At 46.8% G+C, this 23,155-nt stretch overlaps 2 protein-coding genes across 4 annotated transcripts in view; one reads left to right on the forward strand and one right to left on the reverse strand.

Moving 5' to 3' along the window:
• The first annotated feature begins 15 nt into the window (after positions 1–15).
• Positions 16–8,650, forward strand: ZNF276 (zinc finger protein 276). Of its 2 annotated transcripts, none has more exons than XM_042437955.1 (11): positions 16–262; positions 1,390–1,699; positions 2,077–2,132; positions 3,154–3,651; positions 4,532–4,610; positions 5,048–5,128; positions 5,723–5,833; positions 5,918–5,993; positions 6,625–6,742; positions 7,374–7,473; positions 7,826–8,650. In XM_042437955.1, exons 1-11 carry the CDS (start codon positions 103–105, stop codon positions 8,139–8,141), a joined length of 1,905 nt encoding a protein of 634 aa, XP_042293889.1. In that variant the 5' UTR covers positions 16–102; the 3' UTR covers positions 8,142–8,650. The 2 variants fall into 2 exon arrangements, with proteins under 2 accessions (XP_042293889.1, XP_042293890.1); XM_042437956.1 differs by lacking the exon at positions 16–262 and adding an exon at positions 287–455.
• Positions 8,651–8,713: 63 nt separating this feature from the next.
• Positions 8,714–23,155, reverse strand: part of FANCA (FA complementation group A) — a 29,785-nt gene continuing 15,343 nt past the window's right edge. For both annotated transcript variants that reach the window (XM_042437952.1, XM_042437953.1), the window contains exons 22-43: positions 22,523–22,630; positions 22,037–22,179; positions 21,130–21,200; positions 20,918–21,017; positions 19,648–19,850; positions 18,980–19,076; positions 18,107–18,283; positions 17,156–17,229; positions 16,698–16,826; positions 16,180–16,270; positions 15,350–15,519; positions 14,488–14,593; positions 14,033–14,092; positions 13,464–13,568; positions 12,722–12,834; positions 12,030–12,171; positions 11,725–11,787; positions 10,718–10,823; positions 10,529–10,604; positions 9,887–10,043; positions 9,186–9,278; positions 8,714–8,854 (exon numbers count right to left, since the gene is read on the reverse strand). In XM_042437952.1, the coding sequence (XP_042293886.1) occupies positions 8,753–8,854; positions 9,186–9,278; positions 9,887–10,043; positions 10,529–10,604; positions 10,718–10,823; positions 11,725–11,787; positions 12,030–12,171; positions 12,722–12,834; positions 13,464–13,568; positions 14,033–14,092; positions 14,488–14,593; positions 15,350–15,519; positions 16,180–16,270; positions 16,698–16,826; positions 17,156–17,229; positions 18,107–18,283; positions 18,980–19,076; positions 19,648–19,850; positions 20,918–21,017; positions 21,130–21,200; positions 22,037–22,179; positions 22,523–22,630 (2,486 nt within the window). In that variant the 3' untranslated portion in view covers positions 8,714–8,752. The remainder of the gene's footprint in view (positions 8,855–9,185; positions 9,279–9,886; positions 10,044–10,528; positions 10,605–10,717; positions 10,824–11,724; positions 11,788–12,029; positions 12,172–12,721; positions 12,835–13,463; positions 13,569–14,032; positions 14,093–14,487; positions 14,594–15,349; positions 15,520–16,179; positions 16,271–16,697; positions 16,827–17,155; positions 17,230–18,106; positions 18,284–18,979; positions 19,077–19,647; positions 19,851–20,917; positions 21,018–21,129; positions 21,201–22,036; positions 22,180–22,522; positions 22,631–23,155) is intronic.

The following is a 23,155-nucleotide window of genomic DNA, read 5'->3' on the forward strand; positions in this document are numbered from 1 at the left end:
CCGCCAGGGGTCGCTGCCGGACAAGGCCCAGGAGGCAGAGGAGGCTTCGCGGCGCGGAGCCAGAGCTGGCCCTCGGCGGCCTCGGTGCGGACGGACGCGGCCATGAAGCGGGATCGTCGCGGGCGGTTCCTGCCGGCCCCCGCAGCAGCCCCGCAGGCACCGAGGAGCCGCCGCTGCCGGGGAAGAGGAGGAGGAGGAGGAGGCCCCGCCGCCCTGGAGGCCCAGGAGGAGGAGGAGGCCCCGCCGCCGGAGGAGCCCCAGGGTGAGGCGGAGGAAGGCCCCGGCCGGCCTTAGACGCCTTCCAAGGGTCCCTAGATCTCTCCCTCTTTCGCCCCAGTTGGGGTCACAGATTGGGAAGGGAGCCCCTCCTTCTGCCCCGCAGGAATACATGGGATCTTGGAGTCAGAAGGGACTCTCAAGGGACATCCAGCCGAGACCCCCTTCTTCTTCTTCTGGTATTGTTATTGGTATTATTACTGTGCCAGGCAGGAATGCATGGGATCCTGGACTTGGAAGGGATACCCAAGGGCCAGACAGTCCAAGCCCCTTCCTTCCTCTGCCCTGCAGGGATACATAGGGCCCCGGAGCTGCAAGGGACTACTGAGGGCCATACAGTCCAACCCTGACCTTCAGTGAGACCCCATCCAAGGATCATAGGGCCCTAGAGATGGAAGAGGACCCCCCCCCAAGGGCCAGCCAGCCTCTGCTTAAAGAAGGAGTCATAGAATTGGAAGAGATCTCAAAGGCTATCCAGTCCAACCCACTTCTTCTGCCATTCAAAACACCCCTGAGAGATGGCCATCATGTCCTCCATTTTGTGGTGCCTTGTCCTCCTTTCAGCTGAGGACATCTGGTCTCCCTGAATAAAGAGAGAGTTGAGGGGAAGGAAACGCCAAGATCGGCTGGAAAAGGAGAAATGCGCTCCAGTGTCTTTATGGAAGTGACATTGAGAAACCAATCCGTTATTAGAAAGGCTTTATTGATCTTGCTGATGCATTTTGGGAAGAGCTGGTTTTCCTATTCCTCTCTTTCTGCAGACAGAGCCTCTGCCTTGAACTCAGCGCCAGCAAGATCCATAAAGCCCTTTTAATAACAACAACAATAATGGCATGGCTTATCAGCATTTGTTCCACAACATCGGAGAACGTCTCTCCTTTTCCAAATGGAATAAAGCCTCCCTTTAGAACAGCGGTTCCCAAACTTTGGTCCTCCAAATGTTTTGGACTTCAGTGCCCAGATGCCCCAGCAATCAGGAATTCTGGGATATGCAGTCCAAAGGTTTGAGAGCCACAGCTTTAAAAGTGCTCCTCTTCCGCACAGCTTTCCGGTGCCTTTTGCCTGGCACAATGGGGAATTCTGACCTTCCTGTCCTCTTTGTCCCTCTTGCAGGCATCGGCCGGGGCTTAAGCACAGGCTACTGCCGCCTTTGCCACGGGAAGTTCTCCTCCCGGAGCCTGAGGAACGCCTTCGGAAAGGCCCCCGCGATGGACGGCAGCTCCGAGAAGCAGCGGCGCCTGGACCACGTCTTCTTCGCCGATTTCCAGCGGCTGGTAGGGGTGGCGGCCCGGCCGGACCCGTCCCTCCCACAGTCCGTCTGCAAGAAGTGCCATGCCCAGTTCTACAAGTGCCACAGCATCCTCAAGGCTTTCATCCAGAAGGTGAACCTCTCGCCCATGGGGCACCTCAAGACCCGAGGCAGGTAGGTTGAGACGCTTGTGCCACTCAGGCAGCGGGGTTGGCAGGTAAACACACACATACCTGCGGAAAGCAAGATGGCCCAGATGCCAGTAGCTAAGCAAATGCTTGCAAAGTGGCTACTGTTGGTCAGGGTGGCAAAGATCATTGTTTCCAGTTGTATTGCAGATCATTTCCACTAGTATTTCGTGGACTAATAGCTTGCACAGTGTTGTTTGCATAGCCAAAATGCTCTAGAAAAGCTTTGACTTGTTTGGCATGTTACAACAACCAACAAAGTTTGCCAAAGTTCTGGTTTTAGATTAAGAGCAGCAGCGTCTGATCTCCATCTGTCTTCCCTGCGAGGTGCCTGATCTGTGCTGCCTTCTCTTTCATGCTCAGGAACAATGTTGTCCAGTCTCCTCTGCCTGATGCCGAAGGAAATGCTCCCTGCCGGGGTAAGTCAACTTGCTCTGCCACGGCTCAGTTTATCCGTGTTGACGCAGCGGCTGCCATGTTGCTTCCACAAAAAGCCAGGAGTGCTTTGCCTGCCCTTCTGACCGTTGGAGATCTTGGGTTCCCACACAGTAGCCCTGGGGCAAGTGAAGAGTCCCGAAGCTTCAACTCCCAAATGTTGCTTAATGAATTCTAAAATACAACAACGGTTGTGTTGTTGTTGTTCTGTGCCATGAAGTCATTTCTGACTTATGGTGACCCTAAGGTGCACCTATCATGGGGTTTTCTTGGCAAGATTTGGTCAGAGGAAGTTTGCCATGGCCTTCCCCTGAGGTTCAGAGAGTATGACTTGTCCAAAGTAATCTGGTAGGTTTTATGGTCGAAGTGAGAATCAAACTCTGGTCTCCAGTCATAGTCCAACGCTCAAACCGCTGTAAAAACAGCCAGATCCAGATCCATTGTGCATTATTTTTCACCGTTTAACAACAACAAAAATTAACATGTCCGCACCGTTCTAACTTTGAATCAGAGGACGTTCCCTCCAGTGATGTAATGCTGGTCTCTGCCAGCATGTTATTCCAGGTGACATTGCAAGTTGTACTGTCTCCACCATTTTCCTTGTTACACACCTTCCAGCTGACTCTGATTTATGGCTCTCCTTTCCTAGCCTTTTCTTGGCAGGATTTATTCAGCTCTTGCCTTGCCTCTGAAGCTGAGAGAGAGTGTGACTTGCCCAAGGTGTCCATGGCTGAATGGGGATTCAAACCTGGGTTTCCTGGAGTCTTAGTCCAGCAGTGAAACTGCTACAGCATATTGACTTTCCTGTATTATCTCACCTGATTTTGGAAGGCATTTGTGGCCTTTTCAGAGCAAAGAATTGCCTTAAAGTCAGCTCAGAAAAAGATCTAATTCTTGGTAGAAGGTCCACAGAAGCGGTGCTTAGGGTCGACATATGGCCTGTGGGGTGCGCTTTGTGCCCATCCGTGTGGGGCAGCCATTCTAATTTCCTCCTTTGTCTTGCAGACCTGATCGCCTCCAGCCCCCAGTGCCTCCACAACCTGGTGCTGTGGACTCACAACCACGCCGGGAGCTGCCGGATCACGCCGACCCTGCAGAGCGTGTTGTCCTCTGGGTATTGCGGTATCCTCCGAGCCGTCTGGGGCTGCGGGGAGGGCCACAACTACACCATGAGCACCGATGCGGACTGCAGCAGCCCGTTGGCGGGGGACACCTTGTCTGCCAAGCAGAACCTGAACAAGGACACCTGCCAGCATATGACTGGCAATGGGGTGGATGCTGAGAGCAATAGGGTGGCCTCAGTACCACTGCCACCACAGCATGGCCCAGTGAGGACAGCCGCCTGCCAGCCACCTGCAAACAGCGGGACTGCTTTGCCAGCATTGAGCATAGAAAACCAGCTCCCTGAGAGCCAGGATTTGAACTCATGGCAAGAGACACCCAGGACCCCTTTGCAAGAGGAAAACCTGCCCCAGTTGGCCCATCCTATCAATGGTAGTCCCGGTAAGAGGTTGTGGGGAGCCCAACCCCTGGCAGCTGCACAGATCCAGAATTGCTTTCAGAAAGTAATTTCTCTATTGCTGCAGTTAAGAAAGCCGACACAATTCTTGGTTGCATCAATAGGAGTATAGGGTCTAGATTGAGTGAAGTCTTAGTCCCACTCTTTTCTGCTTTGGTCAGGCCTGACAAAGGACATTGTGTCCAGTTCTGGGCACCACAGTTCAAAAAGGACATGGAGAAGGGGGAATATATCCAGGGGAGGGTAGCCAGAAGGATGAAGGGTCTGGAAACCATGCTTTATGAGGAGAGACTTAGGGAGCTTCTGGGTATGTTTGGCTTGGAGAAGAGATGGTTAAGAGGTGATATGATAGCCCTGTTTGAATATTTGAAGGGATCTCCTGTTGAGGGTGGAGCAAACTTGTTTTCTGCTGCTCCAGAGACTAGGAAGCAGAGCAGTGGATTCAAAATACAGGAAAAGAGATTCCACCTAAACATTAGGAAGTAAGAGATGTTTGACAGTAGAAGATGCTCCTGCCTTGGATGGTGGTGGGGTCTCCTTCTTTGGAGGTTTTTAAACGGAGGCTGGATGGCCATCTATAGGGAGTGCTTTGACTGTGTATTCCTGCATGGGCAAAGGGGGTTGGACTGGATCAGGGCCCTTGAGGTCTCTTCCAGCTCTATGATTCTAAGCTTCCTTCCCCCTCCTTGCAATGAATATTTCCTCAACCAAGGTCCTAAGAGACCACCAGGTTGATGGAGCAGGCTCCCTCTTACTTGGAAAAGCTCATGTCCGAATCCTTGGACCCAAGTGTTACAGAAGAGACGCTCTTTGGGTGGGTGACTGTCCTCCATTTGTAACCTGCCCCGTTCTCCCTTTCCTTAGGGCCTCTGAGCGAGACGCTGGTTCTGCCTGCAACCCTGGATGAGCGGGTAAAAGACGAGTTCAGTGACCTTTCTGAGGGGTGAGAGAAGAGTGGGTTTGAAATATTGTATTTACCAGCATGAATACTGTATAACCATAGAGGGGACCCATTCCTCACCGAAGGTCATGTTGGGCTCGTATGGGGAGGAGGGCTTGGGGCAGTGGCCCCACAGACACATTGGGGTGGACCTTTACTACAAGCTTGTCAAGGGAGTGTCATTTTAAGAACAGTTGTCCCTCTGTATTCATTGATTCACAGATTCAACCACACATGGCTTGAAAAAATGTTTTTTAATTCCAAAAAGCAAACCTTGATTTTGTCATTTGATATAAGGGAGACCATTTTTCAATGCCATTGTACCGGGTGATTCAAAAAGAACAGTGCAAAAGTATGCTCTTTTTAAATATATGTTACTGTTTTAATGCTGCCCCTTCGCTTGCCTTCTGCTTTAGTCAAGAGTCTCTTTGCTTTCCCAGAGACTCCTCGAGCGACGATGACGAGAACGACAGGAGAGAGCGGTCTTCCGATGACTCCTTTCAGCCTTGCTCAGAAAAGAGGTGAGGGTTTTTATTCTCTACCAAGCGATGTCCCTCTGGGTGTCCAGCATCAAAACAGGAGCAGTAGCTTTCTCTTGGAGTTTTACAGCCTTCTGTCCCTCTTCTCTTCATGCAGAAGTTCATAAACACTTGGAAGGAGAGATGGCCAACATAACTCCTAGCCCTTTCCAAATTCCTCACATTGTCACATTCCTTTATATTTATGTGTTAATTACCTCTATAACCTTTTCCCCAGGAAGCTCAAGGTGGCCTACATGACTCTAGTGCACTCACAAATTAGCCTCACAACAATCCTTTGAGGTAGTTTAGCCAGAGAGAGAAAGGGCACCCAGACCTTTTGTGGCTTGAGATGAGAACTTAGTTCTAGCAAGTCCATTGTTCTAACCTCCGCATGACACAGACTTGTGTATGTGGCCTTCCAGATGTTGCTAGATTGCAACTCTCACCTTCTGTACATTTATCCTCACAAGAGCCCTGTGGGGTAGGTCAGGCTGAGAAAGAGAGTCACCCAATGAATTTCATGACTCTGTTCCTGGATCTCCTGCATCTCAGGCAACAAGAGCTCCATGGGTGTCTTCCCCTTTCCTCTCCCAGGGTGTCCAACAACAGAAAATCTGAAAGCAAAGGCACAAAGATGGAAGAGCCCAAAATACGGAAGAAACCAGGGCCCAAACCTGGCTGGAAAAAGAAGATCAAGTGTGAAAGGTAGAGCGCCAAACACTTGCAGCAAGGAAGAGACGGAGCCACTCTCCCATTGAGTGACCTCTTCCCTGTTTTCTTCTTTTCCAGGGAAGAGCTGCCTCCCATTTACAAGTGTCCTTACCAGGGCTGTACGGCCGTCTATCGAGGGGCGGATGGCATGAAGGTAGGTAAATAGCCAGCCCCTCAGCTGGACTTATTTTCAGGGCCATGATGGTTCAGATTTTATGGGGAGGTATTAAGATTTCCCTCTTCCTTTCCAGTAAGGGCTGGTGGCACTCATTAAACGTGGAAGAGAAACAAATAAAATCAACCAGTCCAAAGAAGATGGTTACTTGATATTTTAATTGGTTGAAAATCCTGGTTTGGGGAGCTTTTGATGGAGAAAGTCACCCTTGTTCCTAAAGACTAAAAGCTTCCTGACGCAAATATGAGATTCACTGCAGATTTGATTAAAAGGACACAACTTTACCCTTCCTGAGTCCAAAGCTGTTCCTCCTATTGGTGCATCATGCCATGCAATAACCCATTCCACCAACATAGGGCAGATTTGGGAATAGCAAGGAGGCTGACGGATTTGTTGCACTGCTTTGGGCATTTGATCACTGTAATTACCTGCGCTGGGTAGTTAGGCTGGTCAGCAAGATCGCAGTCTTAACTATACAATTGCTGTACCCCAAATTGTAGTTGCCACTTTAAATTTCTACCAGGCCAGGCAAGGGAATAAAACTGGAAAGGGAGAGGAAGGCTGCAGGGTGTAGACTGATCTCCGAGGTTTCCTCTTTTCTCTGGCATAGAAACACATCAAGGAGCACCATGAAGAGGTCCGGGAAAGACCCTGCCCACATCCAGGGTGCAACAAGGTCTTCATGATTGACCGGTACCTTCAGCGCCACGTGAAGCTCATTCACACAGGTGGGCTTGTGCCTTGACAAAAGGGGCTTCATAAAGGAAGGCAGGGCACTGACTTGCAGAGGTATGGAACTACATCTGTGATGTAGCCACAGATAGCATCACGTTAGCAAAAAGTACAAAAATTGGCACTGCTTTTAACATGTCACATTAGCCAATGGTATCTTGTTGAGTCTTAGATTTTTGGATCGAATTTAAATCACTGCTGATCCAAAACCCTGCTCAGTAATGCCTGGTAAACTTTGAAGCCAAGGTTAAAAAATATAATAAATCACAAAATAGAATCACAGAGTTGGAAGGTACCCGCGTGGCCATCTAGTTCAATGCCAGTGTTGGAATCCACTACAGCAACCCTAAAAGATGACCATCCAACCGCTGTTTAAAGGCCTCCAAGGATTTTAGTCAAAATCTCCTTCCTTCTGACTTGAAGATCTTACCTTCTGGAGCAGCAGAAATCAAATGTACCCCATCGTACACATGAAACTGACTTGAAGGCACGCAATAACAACAAATATTGTATCCTTTCTCCCAGTCTTTTCATCACCAAAGTAAAAATACCCAGCTGCTGTAACTACTTGAGTTTCCATTGCACTACAACTATCCCACTTTTTCACCCTCCTTTCTCTGGTTGCAGAGGTACGGAACTACATCTGTGATGAATGTGGCCAAACGTTCAAGCAGCGGAAACACCTCTCCGTGCACCAGATGCGCCACTCAGGAGCAAAACCTCTCCAGTAAGTGTGCAGCCAGGTTACCTGCTATATGCTATACGTATAGCAGGCGCAGGCAGACAGCAGACTGGAATTTGCATAAAACAGTCAATCATAAAATTTCACAATCCCCAACCCACCACCAACATAAAATATAACATCTGTGGCAGCCCTTGAGATATTTAAAAGAGGGCCATCATGCCTCCCCTCAGTCTTCTCTCCACCAAGCAGAACATGCCCAGATAGTTGTCACTTATCTTTATAAGTTATTACTTACCCTTTTGGAAGCTGAGCCAGAGGAACGTGTTGTGATGTGTCTGCAGAAGCAAAAGGGTGCATCTCCTTCTCTCCTCACTTTCCATTTCACCCATTCCAGGTGCGAGATTTGCGGCTTCCAGTGCCGTCAGCGGGCGTCCCTCAAGTACCACATGACCAAACACAAAGCCGAAGCGGAACTGGAGTTTGCCTGCGACCAATGTGGGAAGCGTTTCGAGAAGGCCCACAACCTCAATGTCCACATGTCCATGGTGCACCCCTTGACCCAAACTCAGGACAAAGCCAAGGCAGCTGAGCCTGAGCAGGCAGGGGTGCCAACCCCACCGCTGCTGGACGTGGCCCCGGGGACTGGCGACAGCCAGCCGGTAAAAGTGGAACTCAGGGTGTTGCAGCCGTCGCAGCAGGAGCTGACCTGAGAGACGCTGGGAATGCAGCCACCAATCTGGGCCTTGCATCATCCCACCCAGAATGGGATTTTTTAACATGTTGTTTTTAACAGATTCACACACACACACAAGAGGGACTTAATGGGGTGAGGAAATCAACATTTGCTTGCCACTCGTGAGAAGCTTCCCACTGCTGTGACAACTGTTTTGCTTACTCTGTCTCTGCTTGCGTCCAGCATCGCAACGATGTTGTACGGAACGGTGCCTGTCTTTGCTAAGGGAACAAGGTAAGGAGGAGGGGGATCAAGGTCAGAAAAGTATCTTGACCTGTTAAAAAGGTACACAGGCAGGCTACCCTTCCAGGTGACTGTTAAGATGATGGAATGCTCCCTACTTAAATCACCCAGAAAACTAAATCCCAAAGCTAATCTACAAGCAAAGTCATAAAACAGAGCATTTGTAACCTAGTTTTTATTGTGACAAAAATCATGGTTATGCTTGTAATAAATTATTTACAGGGGACTTTGGACAGAGAAAAACCTGGGTGACATGCTTGCTGTTTTCCATCCATCCATCCACACCAGCTGTGTGAAGATCTCTGTGTTTTCCCTCCTGCTCCAACCCAGGCTGGATTTCAGCCATCAAAAGAGAAGTGGTTCTTCATCAAGCAGATCCCCCTCTGTGCTGAAATCCACCAAGGCAGCCTTGATTTCTGGATCCAGAGTTGCACAGAGGTCCAATAACTAAGAAAAAGAGAGGAGGTCAGAAGTTAGCTGCTAAATGTCTGCAACCAAACAAGCATAGTAAAGATCCCTTCTTGGGACTAAAGCTCCCAAGAAGGGAACCAGAATAGATCACAGACAGAAAGGCTGGGGAAACTCTCCAAACACAGTGCAGACCAAGACCAGATTCTATCCCTTTCCTTCCTCAGTGAGGAACAGCATTGACAGTTAAAGCGGTGTCAAACTGGATGATTTCTGCAGTGATGATGCAGCCTCAATAGACAGGGACCACATGAGCAGACTGGTTCCACTTTTCGGAAGTCTTAAGCTGGCAAAAAAGAGGCTCACCCACCTGTTGGAGGTTGGAAAAGCTTCCCTGGGGGCACTGGTGGATGGCACGGAGCAGGAACTGGTGCGCTCCCCTGATCAGAACCAAGGACTCCTCCTGGAGAAGACAAAACCAGGTTCAAGTAATGTTGTAGCTGGTCCCCACTTAAAGAATTGCAGGAACAGAAAGGGATACACAAACCCCCAGATCATCAGATCCAAGCATGACCAAAGTGCAGTGTTCTAGATTTTGTCAAACTGCAATTCCCAGCAGCCATAACAGAGCCAAAAGTGAGTAATGATAGGAGTTGCAGCCCAGTAAGTGTTGGAGAGCTACATTTTGGTCTCTTCCACTTTCATCCAGCCCCTTACCTACTTGGGGCTCTCTGGATGTCCCAGACTACAACTCTCATCATCCCAGCCAACTAGGCAGTGGAACTGAGGAAGGAGCCTAGATGGGGAAGGGAGACTGAAATCGGGGTATCTGAGGCAAACAGTCCTAAGAAATATCCAACTTAGCTTTTCTCAAGGAACAGGGTTTCTCATCAGCTGCCTCTCTGGGCAGTTTACACTAGTACTGACCTACTCTTGCAGTTAGGGCCCCTCCAAATGTTTTGGCCTTCCCAAACTCCCCAGAGCCCCAACCAGCAAAGGTGGGGCTGTAGTCCAGTATGTCTAGAGGGCCAAAGGTTTCCCAGCCCTATTGTAAGAAGAAAATGCACTCACAGGGTCCCTAGTGCATGGCCTTTGCTCTCTCAAGCTTGGTCCCACCTCTGTTGTCCCGTTCATGAAAAGCTGCAGCAACTGGGCATACATGTCAACAGCCACATGCAGGAACTGTGGCTCTCTGGTCAGGTGGTCTGAGTCAAAGGTGAAGAGGAGACTAGAGGAGAAAGTGCATGGGAAGAGAGCGAGAAAGTGAGCCTGGCAGAGTTGCACCTGATCTCTTGCCTCCTTCTGTTGAGTACAAAGTCCAAACTGAGTATTGGAACAATGGAGAACAGAGGAAAGTTCTACAATGCGACCAGGCATCTTCAGGGGAAATTAGGATTTCAAAAGGAAAAGGGTAAGGATGGAGAAGGGTACAAGTTGGGGGACTTCAGAGGTTTCTTGGAGTACTGGTCCAACACTGGAACCACTACACCACAACGACTCACAAAATACAGAGCGGAAAAAGGCTCGCTCCTTGTCTCTCCCATTTGTTGCTGGGATTTGTGAGGAAAATAGAACAGACCTCAGTGAAGCAAGTGCGGAACTGTTTCAAAAGATTGGCATGACAAGATCCTTCTCTTGACAACTTCTCACTGCCAGGGGTTTTCCCCACAAAGTACGTTTATTATGCACACAGAATGCAGCTCTGCAATTTACCTATAGAAGGCAATGGGCAATAGCTTCAAATGCTGATCTGACACAGCACCGCACAGGATCTGATCAGGGCTCTGGGCTGCAACACCAGAAGAGACAACAGAAGTCACCAAATGCTTATTTCAGTGTTGCTGTCAGTGGTACACTGTGAATTGTAATCAGATGGTTAAGCATTCACACACACACACATACCTGGCCCTGTTAAACTGAAGACCGACAGCCAGCAGACGCCTTGTTCCTGCAAACGCTGAAGCACCTTGGCAGCCCAGTCAATAGCCTTTTGAGCATCTACTCCTTCCTGCAAATTAATAAAAAAATTCACAAGTGCATCTTTTCTACTGGCTTCTTGATAGAGACATCCCAAAAGGGCTACTCAGAACTATCCTGAACCTTCAATTCACCTAACCATAAAAACCAGGTTTCCATGAGTCAGTTACCTTCTCCACAGGCTTCCTTTGAGGATATAGTGAGGGTAAACAAATGAAGTCTGTATTATCTTACATGCAGACATGTATAAATAATATTTAAGCAAACTAGCAAAAGCACCTAGCTTTGCATGGATTGGAATAACCCTTACTTTGATTTGCCAAAACCTTCACAAAATGTTACATCTCTCGGAGTTGCAGATTTGGGTCTGTCTGAATAAAGTAATGGATGGTGGCAAATCTCTCTGGGAGCCACTATGGTTCCCAAAGTGATGAAATCCCCCCTAAAAAAAAACAAGATGGGGTACCCCTACAGCTCCATAAACTGAGGAGGTGTCTGTCTGTTCCAAACCTTAGGAGAAGAGAGGAGAGGCAGCTGTGTATCTGGTCCCTCTGACTTCATCATTCATGGCTTCAAACTATATCAACTGCAAACCTATGTCTTAGTTAGGAAAATCTGCTATTTAGTGACTGAAAATGGTACGCAGACTTCAAATTCACTGTGGTTAAAACTTAGTTAAAATTAGAATTGCTTCTAGAAACAAAATAACCAAGAACTGAATACCTCTGGGTCTTCCCTTAGTATGCATACCAAGTTTCAGGTCTATAGGTTCACAGGTTTGTAGCTATAAGGCACACACATATCCAGATTTTCATTATTATCGATAAAAGCATCTTAGTCGATATATGTAAATGCTAAATAAGCATGAAACTAAGGACATCAAAGTGTCTTATTTCTCTAATGCAGCCAGTGAGCTTGAAAAGGGTACTCACTTGTGGTGCTACTCTTGTTGAGATGAAATCCATAACCAAGAAGAAGAGGAGGGACACCAGGACCTATGTGAAAACACACACCACTAAAGCAACTGACTTAGAAACTAGGGATCAATCCACCCACAAAACTACTTTAGGGCAGCAGATCAAAAATTCCCTTTATGTTGTTATGGACACATATGTACACCTCTCTTATGGTTGCATGTAACTCAAGCTGAAAACACCTCCCCTGAAAATTGGTTGTTGGTGTTTTCCCCCCAAAGAGCATCTGGAGATGGGGGGAATAGCTGGATATGGTCTCTTACTTGTTCTGTTCCAGGTCCCAGCCTTTCCAACACCTCTCCCAACTTTTCAGACACCATTTGCTGTTGAACAGTGAAATGCAGGAAAGCAGCGGAAAGCCAGGGTATGTCAGCAACCAGGGAAGAGGACTCTAATGAAAGGAAGCTAGGAGGAAAAGCAACAGTGACCACTTCTTACGGGGCCGGGCCATGGTTTAGTGGTAGAGTACATGCTTTTCAAGTCCTGGCATCTCCAGGTGTTGGGAAAAGGTCTGAAACTTGGGGGAGATGCTGCCAGCATTAAGAGCACTGGGTTAAATGTACATAGCTGCTACCACCAAACTTCCTTGGGTGACTATCCTGGCCAAGTGTGTATCATGGCTGGGCAAATGCAATACTCCAGATCATTTTAGCCTACAAATCCCATCAACCTGAGTCCACAGTGAAGGATGATGGAAGGTGCAGCCCAACTGTCTGCCTGCCTACAGCAGTTGCCTGCCCTGGTGTATATCTCCCTACTCTGGTGGGCCTAGAGGCTGGTTTTCTGCCCCTGGGACCCTTCAAGAGGCCACAGGGTAAGCCAAAAATGCCCAGACAAACAGTTGGAAGTAGCTGGAAGCCCTAATTTTGAAAAATGGATTTTCTAAAATGTTAAACTGGAAGGGAGATCCATGTGAACACACATGTTTCACATGCCTGGGCTTTGGGGGACTTACCTGTTGACAGAAGCTTGCAGTTCCCTGAGGCTTTGCAATCCCTGCGCCAGGGGAGTGTCAAAGAGCCGCTTCCATTCTGAGCAGAGCACAGGCTCCAGCCTCGACCACCAGCGCTTCACACAAGGAGCCAAGATTGCACAAGTCAGCCATTTTGACAAAGCTGTGTTCGTAGATGTCAAGGGTGTGTAAAACACAGCTTCTGGATCTCACTTTAGTGGCCTCTGAAGCCTCCCACCAGCCTTCCCACTCTGATTTCTCTTTCTTTTTTTTCTGAAGATGGTAGAGCATTTGCTAGCAATCTCAAGGCTGGACTTCTGCAATGCATTGTACATTGGACTACCTCTCTAACAAGTTTGGAAACTTCAACTGGCTTAAAACATGGTGGCCAGATGAGTTACCGGTGCATCTAGAAGTGACCATATCACATCAATATTAAATCACTCCACTGGCTGCCAATTAACTTCCAGGCAAAGTACAAAGTGTTGGTTATTATCTTTAAAGCCCTGCATTGCCCTTCTCCCAATATGGCACACATGGCAGCTTGCAATATAGATTAAAACAAAACAGACCTAAAGCAATGTACAGTGCAGAAATTTTTTAAAAACCACAGTGCAACTCAGCCATCTCCAAGAGAAGGAAGCTTATGGCTTCTCTGCACACTGACAGCACTCACATTATGTTATAGGCCAAGAAATACTTCTAAGAGGCATTTTAAAACGGTAAAATGAAGAGTAGAGCTTACCGCAGCAGAACACAGGATTATGGGACACCTGGATTGACAGAGTGTGAAAATGGCAGTCACCTCCCGAGCCGGTTTGCCACACTCCAAACTAGCGCTGAGCAGGCCCTGGAAGAACAGCAAGAGCAAATGTTGGTAGTCCATTTGGGCACTAAGACTTCATGCTTCTCACAGTACCAACAGAGCCACATTGCAAGACAGAGCCAAGGAATTTCCCAAAGCACTTCAGAGCCGCTTACAAAGGCAAGATGGCATCACCTGCCAAGGACACTTTGTGGACTCTGCAGGTGCCATTTCTACTCACATTACAGCTTAACTTTCCATGCTTACAGCCCAAATCCTTAAAACTCTCATTTGTCTGGTATGCCAGAAATGTCCACCAGTGTCTCTTCTACTTTCTTATGACATGTTCTTCCTCTCAGTTGTTGCACAGTATCCACAGGACTCTTTCTCTTTCACACACACACACACACCCCTCACCCTCAATGGTTTCTCTTGGACTTTTCTCAATATATTAGGTGGCCTGGCAGCCAGTTTTGACTGCAGATGCCATGAAATACGTTAGCAGTTACCCTGAAGAAGTGAGCAGTGAGGTGGTAAGAGAGTGTACTGCCTCTGGAGCAGATATTCTTCTGTAAAGACATCAAAAAAAGAAAAAGCATGTTGATAAGGAAAGGGGGCAAATGAGGAAAAATATTCTAAAGAAAATGGGGTAATAAACTCCTAAGGCAAACTTAAATGATCAGAATGATATCACAGGAAGAGGAGCAGAATCCCCTTTCCCAAGCTGAAATCAGCCAAAACATTAGCCTAAAAAGGAGGAGAACCATCTCCTTTTGTAAAAAAATAAAAATAAAAATCAGGAAAATGATCTCATAGATGCATTTAAATAACACAAGTCTGTTTTAAATCCTGAAGGTGCTTAAACAAATCCCTTTTCAACACTCCCAGCTTTCCCAGATTGCAAAATGCAAAGCCCCAGGGCTGTTAGCAAGATTACAGCTGCCTTTTAGGAAATGGAACGCACCAGCTCTGTGTTTATGAAACAGAAGAAATCTTTACAGTCCAGAACAACTTCCTTTCCTTTCCGCCGTGTTGCAATGAGTATTGAGGGAGGGAGACCCAAGAGAATCCTGAAGAACAACGACAACGACATTAAAAAAGCAAAACCCAATCAGCTTTCAGAATAGAACTGTATGGCAGTGGAACTTAACTGAAGCATGTTTAGCTTGCTACAGAATTTAATGAGTCCCCAAGCTTCCAGTGGCAACCTCAACAGGCAAAAACAGAGCCTAGCTCTGCAAGTGGATTACTCCCAAATTTATGAAGGATGCCAAGAAGCATTTCGGCAGTTGACCAAGATGACAGGAGGTCTTGAAACCAAGCCCCAAGAGGGATAGGTATGTTGAGCTTGCAGAAGACTGAGAGGGGATATGAAATAGCCACCTTCAAATTTCTGAAGAGGTGTTGTCACTTGGAAGATGGAGCGTGTTTTGGGTAAAACTCAAACCAGTGGTTTCAAATTATAAGAAAGGAAATTCCAACTAAATATCAGGAAGAACTTCCTGATAACCAGAGAGTGGAAGGGACCCCCTCAGCAGCTGTCAGACATCCTTTCTTTGGAGGTCTTGGAAAAGAGATTGAATATCCACCCATCAGAGATGCTTTAGCTCAGTATTCCTGCATAGCAGGGGGTTGGATTAGAGGGCCTTTGGGATCCTTTCCATCTCTGTGATTTTAATCTAACCTAATACTCTCCTCCCCTGAAAGCATAAGACCAGCAGGACACAGGAAGGCAAGTGTTGCAACCTGTCGGCCTTTATTACATTGTCATGCTTCTAATGATCCTCAGAGTCGCTTTGGCTTGCTGGTGGCCTGTGAGCCTTCACCTTGTTTGAAGGATCAGCTCCTGCTGCCGGTGCATCTTTTCTCTCACTGCAGTCCCGTTCCCCAGGGCTTTGAGCCTCTCCTGGAAGATCTGGAAAAGGAAATGTTCCTCTTTGCCACAGATGGCAGGCGAGGCTCTCCTGCGCTCCAACTCCAGTTCCAGCAGCATCTCCTGCAGTCAAGACAACAGAGGTTGCTTTCTTTGTGCTGGCAGGAGCTGGCCCTTCTCAGCCTTATCTATCTCCTCGCAGCAGGAAATCCAAGATCAAGATGGTGATGGTGATGACTAGTAATGCCTCCCTGTTATTGGCATGTTCGTATGTTCATTATTCACCCCTTGGTCTTTGACAACTTGCACAATAGGCCAAACTTAAGCAAGCCATAATGATCTGTGGATGGAGCTAGTACTGCAAGAGAGGCACCAAATGGCAGCTGGACCCAACAAGGGTACTCTGTCATTCCTCCTTCTGGTGCAACTAGGGATTTTTCTCTGCCATTCCAAAAAGCTGCAAGGCAAACCCCCTCTGAACAAACTTTGCCAAGAAAACCGTGTTCGCCTCAGGGGCACCATAAATCAGAAAAGACTCCAAGGCACATGGCAACAGTAAGGCAGTATTGCTTGCAGTTAAGAACTTTGAGATAAAAAATGTTGGTCTTTTTGGCCCCACATCTTCTGCCTTTGGCACCAGCCACCACTGGAATAGAGCCCTCGAGAGATGTCTCTGAAATGGCATGAGGCTGCCAACCTTTTGCTACGAACAGGGCTGCCTATCCTTGCCTCCATCTTAAAATCCAAAATCCAAAGAGACTACAACATACAGATTTGACCCACCTGTAATCTGCTGTAGATTTCTGGGTTTCCTCTTCTCTGTGATATGGAAAATTTGGGGTTATTTGGATGGTTGCACTTGCCCAACTCAGACCTAGATTTAAAAAAAAAGGCAGGAGTGTTAAGTCTCTGAATTTATGGTGACATTAAATTGGGAAGTCACGGTATGTTGGGAACATAAAAAATATGCCACAGCCACACGGATGTCAACTGTACAATGATCTTTGCTTAGACTCACTCCAATCAATGATGGATTCAACTGAATGAATATATATATAACTGATAATCCCAAACATTTAGTAAAATGGATTCTGGGAGTGGGAAGGTGGGAGGAATCCCCAATGTAAATCTTTCCAAGTCTTCCAGAGGTTTACCAGCTACTCAGTGGTGGGTGAAGAAACAAGCCAGAATTTTACTTCCAGAGGCATTAGGTGGTTTGCTTCTCTTTTCACACAAAGACATCTGTAGAAATATTTAGTCAAGACTTTGATGCGTGGGAAACCACCTAGGCAGCTGCGTACCTCTGGCAGAAATCCAAGATGGTGTCAATAAGAACAGCACACGCCATCTGCAAGTCTCCATCACAGCCTCCAGCAGTGGCAGGCAGAGGAAGGTAGTGCTGATACAAAGCCCAGTAATGGAATTCCTGCCTGCAAACAGGAAACAGAAGCAGTGAAAGCTACACTTTTTGTCAAAAAGCAAGAATGGGGGGCAGGGCGGGAGGGAATAGAGAGTGTGTAATCTTATGCAGGGCTGGAAGCCAAGACATGCAAGTTATTTCTGACTTATGACAGCCCTAAGGTGACCCTATTGCAGGATATTCTTGGCAAGATTTGTTCAGAGGGGTTTGTCATCTTTGCTTTCCTCTAAGGCTGAGAGAGTGCATGGTGACCTAACCAGCTCCAGCCACATTTATACATCTTCTGACGGGAGAGCATTAGATAGTGGGGCAGATTTGTTAGGCTCTGTGGTCCCTCACCTCTCAGCAGCAGAAAGAATGTCTTCATCAGGATGGATTCCCAGCTCCATCAGCAGCCACTCTTGGAGAGCCAGCTAGAAGAAAGGCAGAAAGATTTGGCGTATGAGACAAAGAAGTAACCAGAAAATCCTCACCCCTCCTTAGGCCAGGGGTGGGAATCATGCAGCTCCCCAGAAGTTGCTGGACTGTGGCTCCCAGCATTCCACACCAGTGGCTAAGCTGGCTGGGGAAGCTGGTCTGCAGAGTTGCATGCTTCACACCTCTACCTACAATAGTCTTTTCCTCCCATTTGGTCACCTGATCTAGTTCTAAGCAACAGACTGAAAAGCTAAGGTTGGGCCCTCTACGTCCCTAAAGGTCCTTTTCTCTATCCACGCTTGTTGGAACACAGGAGACAGGGCCTTATCGGAGGAGACAGGAGGATCGCGTCCAGTTTTATAAGGGGTTGAAGACCTTCCTGTCTGATTCACCTGATTAAGCTGCTGAGTTGTGCCAGATGTTGCTGAGATGGACAGTGACTTGTGGGATGTTGGGGATTTCATTTCATGTATGTTTATAGTAATACCCTGCACTGAAGACTGTGATTCTATGACACTGCTTTAACTGCCATGGCTCAATGTTATAGTATCCTGGGATTTGTACATTTGTGAGATATTTAGCCTTCTCTGTCAGAGAGCTCTGGTGCCACAACAAACTACAAACCCCAGGTTTGCATAGTATGGACCTCCGGCAGTTAAAGCAGTGTCAAACTGCATTAATTCTGCCATGTGGCCTTCATCCTTGATAGTATATGTTGATGTTCCGCTCTTTGTTGAAAAGGCTGTTACAAATAAACATTGCTCTTGTTGTTGTTGTTATTATTATTATTACATCAACAAATGACTTTTTTTTATGGGAGAGGAGAAAATGGAAGTGGGAAGGGGATGACTGAGACATGCACACAATATTTACCTGGAACACTTTTTCCTGTAACAGTTCTTTGAAATGTGGTTGCTTCCACAAGCAGAGGGCAGCTTTCGAGTAGCAGAAGTTGAGGTGGGATAGGGTTTCCCATGGAAGGTCATCTGTGTTTCCTTCCCAGCCAGTATCTCGGGCTTCTACACAAAGCCGTGGCACAACATACTGAAGCTGCAAAACAGAAAAATGAGGCATTCAAAGACTGAACAGCACCGCACAGTCCAAAAGAGAAAAGGTCCAAAAATGACCATAAAACCTAAGGAAGGCAAAACCAAGTGAAGACTAGTGGGAAATGCAGTAAGGTCCCAGCAGACTATATTCCTGTTCTCATACAGGAATATATACAGAGAGCTGCTTCCTCAGGTACAGAATTCCCAAGCTAGCTGGGCACTGATGGATCTACAGTCATTTTATATGGTGCTGGCACAAGATGTGCCATTCTATCCTTGCTTTTGCTACAAGAATCCCTGCTGGTTTTGTTTTTTAAATCTTTTGCATCCTTTCTTTCCTTTCTATCCTAGCTTGGATACAAATCCACAAATCCTTGCAGATTTACAGGTTTGCTGACATGGCCTCTCTCAAACAAAAGACCCCCAGGCAATAAATCAGCAGTGATATGTTTTTTAAAAAGTGCTGGAACATTTAAAAAATAATAATCCTGAACCAGGAACAAAAGTTTCAAAGCTGCTTTTGGGGAAAGCAGACTGATCGTGCCTCACACGAACAAAAGGCGTCTGAATCATCAGCCAGGCAGACTCTAGGACACACGATGGAGGTCAGAAATGGAGTAGGGTGGGAAGAGGCCTGGTGCTGGAATTTGGCCAAATGCAAAATAACCGCAGTACCCATAAAAACCAAAAAAATTACCTTTTTTACAAATCCAGGAGGAAGCAAGGTGCAGAAGTGGTCATGGGGAAGGGAAGCAAATTTGCATAAAAAGTAAGAAAGTGTTGCAGTACAAAACCTACAGACAGGGAGGAAAAGTGTTATTTAATTTGTTCTTTTCAAATAGGACTCATTGCACCGCTATTCTCACTGACCGATTTCGTCCCATAACCGCCCTGTGAGAGACATCAGGTTGAGAAAGCGCAACTGGCCAAAACTCACCCAGAGAGCTTTACATCCAAACCCAGTTCTCCCTGCTTCTAATCATTACTTCTCATCTGCTTTCCTAATTATTCCCACTCTAAGGCTCGATGATTCTAACACCTGGAGGAACAAAGGCTGAAAATCACTTGCCTAAATCCAGTTGTTAGATCCAGCTACAGAAGACCCACTGAATCAATGCGCTTTGCACAAATGCTGATTGAACATTTAGCTAGTCAAGGGTTTACTCTAGCAGGGACTAGTAACGGGATTTAGGCTAGTTGCAACCACTCCCGCTTCAGGTGTTTCAATTCCCAGCATCCTTATAATTCAACAACATCTGGAGGGCAAAATAATTCCATCCCATATCTAGGCCCTAGTAGTTTTGAAGGCAAGAGACTAAAGGGAAGGCCCATTATACAGTGCTTTTGAGAAAAGAAGATGCTTACTTCATGCAGAAGATGAAAGACTCTCCTGTCTGACACACCAAAAAATAATCCCAGAGTTCAGTAACAGAAAGTTCCCTTACGGCGGTGGAGAAAGGAACCAACGAAGAGCAGATGTCAATTGCAGGAATGAACAACTTGGCTTCATTTAAGTGTACTGCAAAGACAGCCAGACCTATGATGTGAGCATCGCTTAGAGAAGAGCCCTGCAAGAGCCAAACACAACATAGCTCCATCAGACACTTTTGTTTAAGCTCCTGAGTGAAACCTTGACATTTTCAAAGGATAGAAATGTGCCACTGTCCCAGGGTCTCAAACAGACCTCTACCCTTGCAAGAGGAGAAGTAGCAGCTATGATTCCTGTTCTTCAACAGACTATGGGCTTCAGATACAGAATCACAGACTTGGAAGGACACTCAAGACTCTTCTAGTCAAATCTGCTGAAAATGCAGCTAAACCATCCCTGGGAGGTGGCTGTTTGACTAATACGAAAACATCCAATGAAGAAGTGTCCACCTTCCTTGGTAGACTGCCACCACTGAACAACTCTTACCATCAGAATGTTCATCCTAAAGTTTAGACAGAATCTCACTTTTGTAGTGTGAATCCATTGCTCTGTGCCCTAGTTTCTGGAGAACCAGAGAACAAGGTTGCTCCATCTTCTATATGGAATCCCTTCAAATATTTAAAGATGCTATCATGCCAAATCTCAGTCTTGGCTTCTTCAACCTAAACATACATAGGCCTGTTACAGACTGCCAAAATAAAGCTGCTTCGGGACTCTTTGGAGATATGCTATTTAAATGATGCATGGGTCCTAAGAGTCCGGAGGTCACGCCAAAGCCATACTCCATTCCTAAGCACTGGAGTGCAGCTTTGGTGCAGCTTCCAGATTCTTAGGGTGCATGCATCATTTAAACAGCATACCTCCAAAGAGACCCGAAGCAGCTTTATTTTGGCAGTCTGTAACAGGCCATAGTTCCATCAGCTGTTCCTCATAAGGCTTGGTTTCCAGACCTTTGACCATCTTGGCCACCCTCCTCCAAAAATATTCCAGTTTTTTTATATCCTTCTTAACTTGTAGTACCCAAAATGGGACACAGTACTAAAAACTGACACATAGGGGCAGAGGCTCTCATCCTGAGAGAAAGAGCAAAGATAATGTTTCTCTTTACAAGCCCCCAAAGAAAAAGAGTCCACAAATTTCTGACTTTCAAACAGATCTTACCCTCAAGAAGAGCCTCATAATGTTTGGTCATTCTGGGGAACCCACCTGATGATAAATAAGTTGGCAAAGGCGGCTCAGCAAGGATGGCAAGATCTGGCGGTGCCCACAAATCATTTTGACAAATAGGGAGGCCCAAGCTCCCTGCCTGCAAGGAAACACAAACTGCACCATCATATTGCTGCCTGAGTGATCAATGGCTTTATGGGTGATCTAGCCACATTGCCTGGGCTGCATGCACTTATAATGTGCTACTTTACCTCTCTGGAGGGAGGAAGTAGGAAACAGACATGACATTCTTGCAAAATGATGTTAGCAGAAGATCAACTACCTAGAAAAGAGAAAGAGCACAAGTGAGAGACAGAGTGAGAAAGTGAGAAACAGGCTGCTCACTTACTACGCCAGGGCATTGCAACGGTAGTTCTGTGCAAGAACACTCAAGTAATGGTTATCACTGCCTACAACTACTAAGGGAGAGCTGCAAATTCCTACTGTTGTTTAACAAGGGAATGTAAGGCCTGATACAGACAGGCCAAAATAAAGCTGCTTTGTGTCAGTTTGGAGGTATGCTGTTTAAAAGATACATGTGTCCTAAGAGTCCGGAAGCTGCACCAAAGCCATGATCCTGTCCTAAGGACTGCAGTGCAGCTTTGGTGCAGCTTCCAGACTCTTAGGACGCATGCTTCATTGAAATACCATACCTCCAAAGTGACCTGAAGCAACTTTATTTTGGCCTGTCTGTATAGAGCCTAAGTAACACATCCTACAAGGAAGGAGCATGGATCCTGACAGACCATGAGATATAGCTTAGGGCCAAAGGTACCCCAACATGTTCTTGTTGCTGTGTGTTTCCAAGTCATTTTTTTTAAACTTATGGCGATCTAAGGTGAACCTATCATAGGGTTTTCTTGGCAAGTTTTTTCAGAGAGGGTTTGCCACTGCCATCCTTTGAAGCTGAGAAAGTGTGACTTGCCCAAGGTCACCCAGTGGGTTTTTACATTCAAATGGGGAATCAAACCCTGATCTCCAGGGTCAAACTCCAAACTCAAATTGCTACACCATGATGGCTCTCTTCCAAGGAATTTTTTAAAGAAAAGCCTCCCCCAATTTCACACACCCCTCTCTCTATACACACACACACACACACACACACACACACACACACACCTCTTGATGCTGCCGTTGAACTTCTGGAATGGAAAGGTTCAGTTGGATTCTAAGGTTCATGGAAGCAGCTTCATCCTCATCCTTCATGTGTCCCAGAACACCTGCCAGTTTCTCTGAGATGTGAGCTATCTGAGCAGGCAGCTCTGCAACAAAAAGTGCCAGGAAAGAAGAACCAACTGAAAAGAGGCACATGTAGGTCAGAAGTATCAGAAAACAGAACAGTCTATACAACGGCTAAAGTTCCTTAATTAATTGTTCTTTTAAAATTCATGGACAAGTTATTCTGCCACCCAGTACACTGGAGGAAGCACACTGGAGCCCTGGGGTTTGAATCTGGCCCTCCTGAGGTTCCAGTTTGGCCCCCTATGCTTCCAACAGGTTGTCATTAGTTGACAGGCGACTTGAAGGTGCTCTCTCTTACACACACACACACACACACAGAGAGAGAGAGAGAGAGAGAGAGGCAGCCTGTTTGCCTTCTCCTACCCTCCTGTTTGTGTTGATCTGTAATCAGCAGTCTGAGCACTTCAAGTTCAGCCCTGAGCAACTCCAAGGGCTCTTTCGGATGACTTGTCTCCATCTCAGCTGATTCCTCTGCAGACGAAAGGAAGCTGCCTTTAGAACAGGTTAGGCTACTAGCTCATCTCACCTGGTAGTATCTACTCTGACTGGCAGTCACCAGTCTCAAGCAGTCTTTTCCCTAAAACCTGCTGCTATTGACCCTCTGAACAGGAGATCCCAGGGATGGAAGCTGGGACTTTGCCTATGCAAAGCAGTCCCCCCAAAAAAAAGAAAGGTGTGTATTTCAGCCCAGGTTGCAACAGAGACCTTCTCAACTTAAAAGTCGGCCCAATTTGATGGTGTGATCCCAAGGGAGCATTTGCAAAAGCAATGGCTTAGGCAGCTGCTTCACAACCTATAAGTCCTGAGATGTTATTGGACTACTGTTCCCAGAATCCCTCCCCACTGTCCATGTTGTTTGGAGTTTGGAGGAGAGTAGTGGGAGAAACCACATTTGGGAACCATTGGTCTAGGATACAATGGGATGCTTACAGTCAAAGTACAGACCAAGAATGGGCACTCATTGGGGATCAGAGGGCACAAAACAGGTCAAGATTA

Source organism: Sceloporus undulatus, chromosome 8 (assembly GCF_019175285.1).
Source record: "Sceloporus undulatus isolate JIND9_A2432 ecotype Alabama chromosome 8, SceUnd_v1.1, whole genome shotgun sequence".
Taxonomy (NCBI): Eukaryota; Metazoa; Chordata; class Lepidosauria; order Squamata; family Phrynosomatidae; genus Sceloporus; species Sceloporus undulatus.

Bases quoted from the DNA above. Each gene is read 5' to 3' on its own strand.
- ZNF276 (XM_042437955.1), top strand. From the start codon at position 103: ATGAAGCGGGATCGTCGCGGGCGGTTCCTGCCGGCCCCCGCAGCAGCC. The intron at 2,133-3,153 runs GTAAGTCAACTT...TTTGTCTTGCAG, and splicing joins AGGAAATGCTCCCTGCCGGG to ACCTGATCGCCTCCAGCCCC. The intron at 5,834-5,917 runs GTAGAGCGCCAA...CTTCTTTTCCAG, and splicing joins AAGAAGATCAAGTGTGAAAG to GGAAGAGCTGCCTCCCATTT.